This window comes from Anser brachyrhynchus (genome assembly GCF_964034855.1).
Source record: "Anser brachyrhynchus genome assembly, chromosome: 16".
Taxonomy (NCBI): Eukaryota; Metazoa; Chordata; class Aves; order Anseriformes; family Anatidae; genus Anser; species Anser brachyrhynchus.
The window spans coordinates 11,342,474-11,352,149 of NC_137734.1; the positions used below are offsets into that span (position 1 = coordinate 11,342,474).

A 9,676-nucleotide genomic window follows, 5' to 3' on the forward strand; every position below is an offset into this window, starting at 1 on the left:
AGTCGAGGTAATAATAGGAGCAAGGGAGGACAAGAGGTTACAAGAGGAAAGCACGGGGCCAAGTGCCAACCCACAAAATGCAGCTCCTGCCTGCTGCTGTGTGATGTGGGAAGACTGGAGTAGGCCCCACAACCTGACTCTGCTCCCACACTGGCCAGTCGCAGCATCCTCATTTCCCAGCACTGAGAGCAGAAGCTTCCTCCGGTTTCCATTGTAGATTAATGCCAATAAGCACTGAGAGTATTAAACTTCTCCAAGCAGAGACCTTACAGGTCACATAAAAATAGAATTCAGCTCACACCTAATCAGGGCCCCAGCTACCCAAGCAGCCCTTCAGGGTGATCACAATTTTTTTTTTTAAACATAGCACTATTTTACAGCGCACAGTAACTAGATTATTTTTTTTTAAGACTTGACAATATACAAATATATCAAGAAATATGAAAATTAAAGAGAAATTAGACTCCTTGTGAACAGCAAAAGAGCTTTCATCTTTCAGAACTTGCTAAGAATTTCAGTTTCCCAATCTAGTGCCTTCTTGACAAAGCTGCTTGGGAAACCCTCCTTAAGCAGTTACCCTTGCCAGTTAGAGGTCACAGTAACACATTGGCTAATGCCTCCTAACTCAACTTGTGGAAGATGACAGCTTTTTGGAATATTGCCCGAGGTAGCCTTCAGCCAGTGCCAGCACACTCCGTGACCTATAAGCCAGGCATTTGAACAATGAACAGCAGGGACTGAATAAAAAGAAGTACATGAGTATGAGTGGAGAATTAAATAATTAATAAAGTATTAAGGAAAATGGCAGGGAGAGGTGAGGTGGCATCTAGCAAGAGGGGAAACAAGGAGCAAGTGCCCCTGTGATTGCATTTAAAATTCAAATTAGCCTGCAACTGAGCTATCACATGTGGCCACAGCCTAAGCAGGCAGGAACAGCAGTAGAGGAGGGTAAGGTATAATTACTTGGGCTATGATTATCAGAATTTGATTAGCAGAATTAAGAAGCACTACAACATTTCCAAGAGCTACTGAAAGCCAGAAAAGACATCTCAAAGCATATCTTTCCAGCCAAGGTGTTTGTTTAGGATTGTCAGATTACTAACACTTATCCAAAGTGAAATAAGCATAGAGAGACAAACAAACAGGTCTGGATAAAAATAGAGAACAAATTGAGTGCGCTCCCAGAGATCAGAGAAGTTTACACTTCAGCCATTTGCAAAAAGCCCATCCATTTCTCATTCCCAGTTTCTTTCCAACTTTAACCTCCTGTCTCTGCAGCATAGACAACACCAGAAGAGCTAGGGAGATGGAAATCAAACTATTCCTGGCCACAGCTAGTCTTGGTGAGGGTTTTGTCCTTCTTGCTTGGTCTAAAAGATAGATGGTTCCCTGAATCTTTAGAGATTAAATAAGAAACAAAACACATGCAAACAAAACACATGCAGAGGCTTCCACTCAGACACTTCTTCCCAAGCTGAGCTTGGAGTTGCCACAAGAAGGCTGGTTTAGCCTATTGCAGACCATGGGGTCTATAGCAGTAGAGTAGAAGGGCCACAAAAACCTTACCGGTATTGGGCTGCCCCCCAGCAGCTCCAGCACAGGGAACCAGGGATACCCCGGCCATGTGCAGCATCAGAGTCCCCAGCTGCCAAGGGGACCGGACCACAGGATAGCACAAGTCAGTACTCCTTTAAGTTACAGCCTGGATGCACAGTATCCAAGAAGGTGGGGAAGGTTATTTCTGTTCTGTCCTCATAAGGTTGTCTCAAAAAGGTCTTAGGAACACAGGTACTTTGGAAAGCCCTACCCTATAGCACCTGTATTACTTGGACAGATCCTGAGGTACAACTGTGCAATGAATCTGACACCTGCAGTTTTTTACATTACCTCCGGTGGTATCTGGTAACTCCAAGGTGCCGTAAGTAAAGGCCAAGTGAGAAACAGCAGCCAGAGGTAAGGAGTGCTACACAGCAGTCATGAACCCTCAAAACACAGCCAGAGGAATTCCCACCTTTCAGAGCAATTTCAAGCTAGGAAAAACTAGAAGAACAGATCCTTGGGAAAAAAAAGAGTCACAGGTGGATTTTTTTAAACCCTTAAATATACCAACTGTTCTAGATTCGATACATCCTTGAGGGATGTTTTTCTGGAAGCACCTGAACAAGTTGCTCTACTTAGCGCAGAGAGGATGGCCACTGATGTAAGAGACCCACACTCATACAGTCAGTCTACCTCCAGTGCGGTTTAGTAGCCCATAACTTCCCCTTATGAACAAAAACACCTGGAAACAACTTCTCCTGAGAACTTATGACTGATTTGCCTTCTCCCACTGTACACCTGGCTCCCAAGGTAAGAGCAGTCAATAGTGACTACAGGAATTGGGTTTAAGCAATAAGCAAGTATACGCCCCAGTGATCCATAAGCAGAACATGTATGATTTGCTAGGCTAAGCACTAAATTAATATAGATCTGATCTGCTGCACTGGTAAGTCAGTGTGGAATACAAGAATGTCCAGCTATTTGCTTTAGATAGGTTAAGTTTAGCACCTCTAGGTAGCTCTGTGCAGCTTTGCTGTAGAAGAACAGAACATACAGCATATTTCCCACCAAGCAGCAGGACTAGCTCTAATGTTTCTTCCAATAAGTGCCCCACTTCCCTCCCTACAGGTTCAGCTGTACTTACATCACAGAGACTGAATTTACCTCTCCTCAAGTTCTTTGCCAAAGAGAAATCAGTCAGCAGTAATCAGAGAGCATGCAGTGGAGAGATGACACCTGCAATTCGTTTCAGGTCTCAACAATAGCTCAGCCTTGCAACTCAGGCTGACTTATTGTTCTGCCTCCAGGACAAGCCAGTTGCTATTTAAGGAGTGCAGGCCAGAGAGCTGTCCAATGGTGTCTCAGTGAATCTAGACCTGAAGCTGCGCTGTATCAGGGTTTCACATTGCATCAGTGCAATAACAGAAGCCAGAACTCAGGGACCACATGGTCCCACCACAGTACAGCACTAAGCCACCACACAGTGGTTGCAGCAATAGCTATCTCTACTTGGGAGAAAAAGCGTAGAAGACCATAGCTGTACTGCCACAAGAGATCCCTCTCCCTAGTCCCTGCTTCCAACCTCCAAGAGGAGCTATTATTAGGAGTACTGTCAGTACTGTCCAGCAAGCCTGAAAGCAGCAGGCTGTTCGACCTCTTTGGAAGAGAATCAGACATGGTGGCTGAAGAGCCCCTAGCTCACCTACAGTACCTCCTGGCCAGGAGAGGTCAGTACTGACAGGACCAGCACCCGTAAGTTTGCCACTTACCCCCAAGGACTTGCCTTCCATGAGTCTGTATCTCATCCAGGCAGCCATTCCTGCAACCCATTATCCTACCACAGACTGGGAAGTCCCCACCAGATAGCAGGAGACAACTGCAGTAGGAAGATTACACCTAGGAGGCCAAATGACAAGAAGTGTCAGGATTCTAACAGCTTCCTACAGTTTCTCCCAGCATGGGAGAAGGGCCAGGAGGGCACACACAGGCCTCCAAGCTCAGGAGTCAGATGAAATTGCAGCTTGGTACTTCCAAGCCTGTCAGCTGTAATCCTTGTTGTACCAAGTATGGCTCACCATTTCTTGCATTCCTAAATGGCACAAGCCTAGCCTGTACTTACGTCATCTAGAAACAATGATAAGAGTAGGTACCAATCTTTCTAAATTCCCCAAGGTGTAGTTCCCCCATAAGCCTCAACACCACTACTTAGAGGCGTTAAAGCGAGTTTTCAGAATCCAGATCCACCTGTTTTTTCCAACTAAGCAGTAATATTGCTCTTGAAGGTGCAAAGAGTATATATCACATCTGACAAGCAGTATTCACAGCACCTCTCCAGAAGAGATGAGACAGTAAGCATTTTTGCATGCAGTAGTTTTATTTTAAACAGTTATGCTTAGTCATATACATGAAACTGCTAGGAAAAGTTCTTTACATTGCATACTGTGTTGAAAGATTAAGACCAACAGCAGCTATTGCATGAGTACAGGCATCACGTGGATACACCATGGAAGGACATACCTTAGACAGCTTGCTAGGGAGGTGGGAGCACTGGAGACCTTCAGGTCTCGATTTTCAGCCAATGCTCAGCCACAAGCACCAAGGAGCAATCCTGCTGACCTCCACTACCCCCCTGAAGATTTATTGACCCAATGATTATTCAATGTGACAGCTCCACCTTCAGGTGGGAAGTAGGGTAAAGCTATCAAAGTCAGGCCTGTGCTCAGGGCCTTACCCTTTACAGGGAGGTGGCAGAAGCCTCACGAGCCCCTGCTCCTTCTGTCTCTGCTTCCTCCTGCAAGACCCCCTCCTGCAGAGTTTCCTCCTCCTCCCGAGGAGAGAAGGGTCCCACCAGCCAGGACAGAGGCCTGTTGTCCTTCAGGTAGTCCAGCAGCTCCTCCATGTACTCCTGGATCACAGCCAGCTTCCCCCGGCTCTGGGCCAAGACACTGCTGGACAAGTCCTGGAAGGAATTTGCTGCTGAGAAAGAAGCATGAAGCTCTTCTACGGTATTAAGGGATTGTTTCACCTTATCCTGAAGGCTCAAGGGAAGGCCTCGGATTGCAGACATGATTTTACAACAGGTGATTTGCAGCTGCTGTGTGATGCTGCTTGCCATCAGCAGGGCCAGAGACTCCATCTCCTGGGAAGAGGCAGAAAGGACAAGATCAGGAGTATGTTAAAGAAAAGTAAAAGGGCTCTGGGCATCCCGTTGCTCTCCCCCAGGGAGATACCTCTGGTTCTACAGAGCTGGCATATCTGCTGTCTTTAGGAAACTTTCTAGTCCAGTCCAGCCACATCTGGCACAGTTTCTCCTGTGCTTCCTGAAGCTTTTTATTAAAGCCTTGCTTAAACACCTCAATCTGTGCCAGGGGGGAAAAAAGTTGGTGTCAGGACACATCAGCTAGTAATCACAGGATTTTATCACAGCAATGAAGATGAGACCAAGACAATCTTTTGGTCACCTCCTGCCCTCCAACAGGGAGGCCAGGCTCTGCCTACCAGTTCAATGATGGAGTGAAGCTGTGCAAGAGCCTCCTGCATGCCCTGCCAGATCCGCTTCATTTTATCTGAAGAGTGCAGGTAGGCAAACTGGCGAAGTTCATCAGAGAGAGACCCCAACCGCACAAAGTACCTCCTCTTCTCCTGCTGCTGCTCCACAGACATCATACCTGCACCCTCCTCAGATGCTGCCATTTTGGCTGAGAAAACAGACAATAACTGTAAGCAGCTGATCAAATGTTCTTACCAAGCAGAGAGAAGTGTCAGGAGACCTTGGACTAGGAGTCCAAGGAAACCTCCAGCATGGCACCTTCCACTAGCCACATTCCAAAGGAATGGGGCTGACCACCCCCCATCTGATGATCCCATTACAGATAGTCACATATGTTGTTTCCTGACCTAATTCCTCATTTCCAATAGGGAGAGAGTTGTCTTCGTCTGTTCTCCCCAGCACAGCCTCTGCTCTGCTCACAGCCATCTGGCCCACTCTGGAGTCCATGACCATCCCCACACTGCTGGTTACTGCAGATCTGGCAGCTTCCACACCACTGTGAAGAGCACCCTTAGTTGCATCTATCACCTCTGTCACTCTGCTGCTCACAGCGTCCTTTGCCTCTGCCACTGTGGATGACACCAGCTCTTTTGTTTCAGAGATAACCTGCAAAAGATTTATGTCAGGTAAGGGTTGGTTTAGGGTGAGCTGCACTAGAAGGACTCTGCACAGTGTCTGCTCGTTATGTGCTCCCATAGGAGCTTGTACTGTGCACCTAAGGGGTATTTCATTCTTTCTGGGAAGCTACATCATTCCCAAGGTTAGAAAGCCTGCAATGACCAGCCTGGGATAGCACAGCCTGTAAGTCTCACCTGGTCCACTGGCTTTTGAAGGAGTGGGACCTTTTCCCCTAGTTTATCCAAACCTTTGGAGGCATACTCATTTGCTGCAGCAACTGTTTAAAAGAAAAATAGTGTTAAAGCTTGTTTTTCCTGCTATTTTATCCCACAAGTCCTATCTTCCAGAGGACAGTGCTCTGCAAGGAGCCTGGACCAAAGTCTCCATCCAGGCCTCCAGGCCAGGCATGCTCTGCTGTAAGCTGAATTTGTAGAGCAGCTTCTTTCGGTCTCCGCATAGATCTATTCACTTTGACAGCAGCCAACTTTTACTTGCATGCACATAGCCACCTACATGGATTTCCCTCCTATAGGTCCTTGAGCTCTTGAATAAAGTTGTGTAGTCCTTATTTTCTATAAAGGAAAAAAACGGCCCAAACTCCAGTATGCCAAGGATCCAGGATCAAGTAGTAACCAACAGGATAGGGATACCCACTCTGGACTTAAAGTGAACCCAGGCCAGTCACAGACTTCTGTCAGATACTTGTAATTAGGAAGAGCCCCTCTCCCTGTAAGAGTCCAGAGCTTCTTCACAGGAGACAGAGCCACATTCTTTAAGGGCCATGGTAAAAAAAAAAGAGGCCTTTTCCTTCAGCCTCTGCAAAGTTGCAAGAATCAAGCTATGAGCTACTGATATACAAGACTTTGGACCTGGCAAGATCAATTTTAGAGTAGCCAAAGTCAATCCTCATCTTTCAGGAGAACATCCCTCTATCACATTACTTGGAGTAAGACTCAGCTTTCTGACCTTATAAATAAGTCTGGAGTTGTCCTTTTAGTATGGAGAAGGAGAGGTGCATTCCCACACCCTAGGGCTCCACTCAGGGCTGGAAGGAGCCAGGTGCGGACCTCCCTTTCCACAGGGAGTTACCTTGAGGCTCCAGTGTAGTCAGAAGTGGCTGCACACAGCTGGCTGTGGCTTCAGTCATGCTCTTCACTCCTTTCTCTGCTGCATCACACACAGATCTGATGTAGGGGTGGCTCTCCTTAGTGGAGGCATAAGCTGTAGAAACCATGTCACAGGCCGAGCTGACAAAGGTCAGGCTAGCCATCTGATTTACTGCATCCTAAAAGGGGAAAGTAGTCATGAAGCTTGCAAACATGACACTGAGCATGCAACTATGCAGTGTTGCACCAGAATTTCTACTTGCCTGTTCAAGTCACCTGGCCTAAGGAAAGCAAGACAAGCCTTGCTTAGACACTTGCTTTAAAGTCCACAGGCAAGCTTGAAAACAACAGTGGAGCACTGACACTTACAGCTAGTCCATCCTGGAAAGGTTTTCCTCCTGTGCAACACTACCCAAGGGACTTCTGAGTCTGCAGACAACCTCAGTGCTTCTGGACACATCCAGTTCTAGTTCATTCTGTAGAGCTATTTAACAAGCCAGCACCCCAGAGAAAGCTTCAACCAAACAGGATCAGGTTGGTTGTACACGAACAGGCTTTACACTGCTCTGCAACGAGCATGAAGATGGTCTTGGGGAACAAGGCAAGCGCAGGAGGTTCCTGGGCTGCTGGAACATGGGAACCTTTCCACAGGAGCATTGCCAGTGGCAAGCCAGGCTCTCGGCTACAGTATGAGATGAACCTCTCTCCTAGCCAAGGACCAGGCCATTTCACTTCGCCTAAGAGGTTATCCCAAGGGCCCTCAGGCTTACCTGGGGCTGTGCTGCCACCCCTATTTCCAGAGGGGCTGTAAGGCACAGACTGAGCAGAGATGTTCCTTCCTCTGCACAGGCAGAGCCTCAGCCACAGCGGGGCCATCTGCTCATACCTGCACCCCAGAGCTACCACCCATTTCATCTCACACAGGGCACCTACCTGTTGTTCCTCTTCCTTCATCTCTGGGGAGCTCTTCGCAGCTTCCTCTTTATCAGGCATAGCAGAGGCCATCGCAGCTGCAATGCAAGTAGTACCATGGTTTAGGAGAAACTTGACCAAACCACTAGTGAGCCTCTAGAGGAGCTCCCCTTCCCAAGGGATGTTTCTTCCTGACATAATTAGGAGACTTTTTTTAGTGTCCATTAAGGACACACCCCAGAATGGGTCTTACAGAAACAGAGTTGTGTTTTTGCAATAGAAGGTGTTTTTGCAGTGGAAAATTCCACTAACCTTGCATATTCAGAAGCGATTGTGCAGGCACGACAGTAGCATAGCAGTGGGGAGTATGTTAGGAAGACAAGGGGAAGGTCACACTGTCCCAAAACATGGAAGATAACTAAGAAAAACAGGACAAGCAGTGCAAAAATCAGTAAAACCAAAAATCACAGGCCCTCTAGTCATGAGAGAAGAAGGAAAAAAAAAGGAAGAGGAGAAATTAACAGTTGGTCAAATGAAGTTGTACATATATTGTACAGTAGTAAGTATCAAGTAAGTTGTGAACCTGTAGTACTCAGCCAGGGAGGAACGGGGAAGGAATCAAGCGTCAGGTAACAGGGAATACAAGGTTTCGGTATACTTTTAGTGTGCACTCCTGCTTACAGGATGCCTGCCATTGCAATCCAACTGCAAATAAAAATAGCTTCACAGAAGACCCTGCCTGAAAAATTGAGATACTTCTCACAGTCCCCTCCCCTTATAGGGGAAAGGGGTCTGTGGAACTTCCAAAGCCAGTTAACATTTAGGTTTCACATTGCCCTCATTCCCCTTATATAAGGGAAGTCTTTCCCCACTCTGGATCTCCATTAGAGAGATCATATTGATAGTAAGCACTATGCTTAGGAGAGGGATCTGGTACCTCCTTCCTCCCCACCAAGGCTTAGAGAAGCTCTTGCACTAGAGGAGGTAGTAACAGCAGATTTAGAGGGGAAAAGAAAAGAAAAAGGACACATTCAGAAGCCTGCTCTGCTGCCAAAAGCACAGCCCAACCCCACCTAGCTTTTCACTCGATACCAGCACAGGCCATACCTAACCTTTCAGCCAGGATCACAGGCAACCATGTATTAATTAAGACCCATTTCACTCTGTGATTAATCCATGTAAGACACACCTAAACATGAACCTGGTGTCCACAAAACAATTACAGCCTTTCCAACCAAAAGCTTTCCCTCCCGTAGCAAGCAATACCTTTTTCCCCTGTTGAAGGTAAGCAGGCAACCACCAACAAAGAAGCAGGCACCACACCATGCTGCCCCCCTGCTCCCTGCCTTTATATGCTGGATGGGGAGCAGCTGGGGAGGGACCCTGAGTGACTGACAGCTCTGGGAAGCAGCAGAAAGGACCCAGGGTCTGTCCTGGCCTATGAGAGGTAGAAAGGGGGCAGAGATGGGTCCTGCTGTGTTTCATTAATTACTCTGTAATCAAGCAGGTACACGTTACTCTGGGCAGGGGAGCTTCTTTCAGAGGCTCCTACAAATGGAGAGAAGCAATGCTGGCATAGCCTTCTATGACCTTACATGGGCTTCCACAATCTTTTGTGATCATCTTCTATGATCTTGCATCAGGTCACAGGTACAGTCTGGAAACAGCAATTTGTTGCCTTTTTTTTTTTTATTGGGAAATAATAACCAGAAAAGAAAAGGAATTAAAGAGATCCAGAGAAGGGCTTCACTCCTAATGTGGGATTCCTATTGCTTTTATCTACCAGTGCTTGAAGTTTAATGCTGGAAGTACCGGAAAAAGGGAAACATCACTCCCCTTTTTAAAAAGGGTAGAAAAGAGGACCTGAGGAACTACAGACCAGCGAGCCTCACCTCTGTGTCTGGCGTGATCATGGAAAAGGTCCTCCTGGAAGCAATGTTAGGGCACATGC

The 9,676-nt window shown here is 47.0% G+C and overlaps 1 protein-coding gene across 2 annotated transcripts; it reads right to left on the minus strand.

Moving 5' to 3' along the window:
* Positions 1–3,892: 3,892 nt before the first annotated feature.
* On the minus strand, positions 3,893–9,084 carry LOC308179140 (perilipin-3-like). 2 transcript variants are annotated; one of them, XM_080558826.1, is made up of 9 exons: positions 8,992–9,084; positions 8,038–8,143; positions 7,747–7,823; positions 6,797–6,992; positions 5,902–5,984; positions 5,437–5,695; positions 5,038–5,237; positions 4,770–4,898; positions 3,893–4,678 (listed from the first exon to the last, which is right to left on the minus strand). In XM_080558826.1, the coding sequence occupies exons 2-9, from the start codon at positions 8,042–8,044 to the stop codon at positions 4,274–4,276; spliced, it is 1,356 nt and encodes a 451-aa protein (XP_080414952.1). In that variant the 5' UTR covers positions 8,045–8,143; positions 8,992–9,084; the 3' UTR covers positions 3,893–4,273. The 2 variants fall into 2 exon arrangements, with proteins under 2 accessions (XP_080414952.1, XP_080414953.1); XM_080558827.1 differs by lacking the exon at positions 8,038–8,143 and having other exon boundaries at positions 8,992–9,069.
* Between the last annotated feature and the right edge of the window lie 592 nt (positions 9,085–9,676).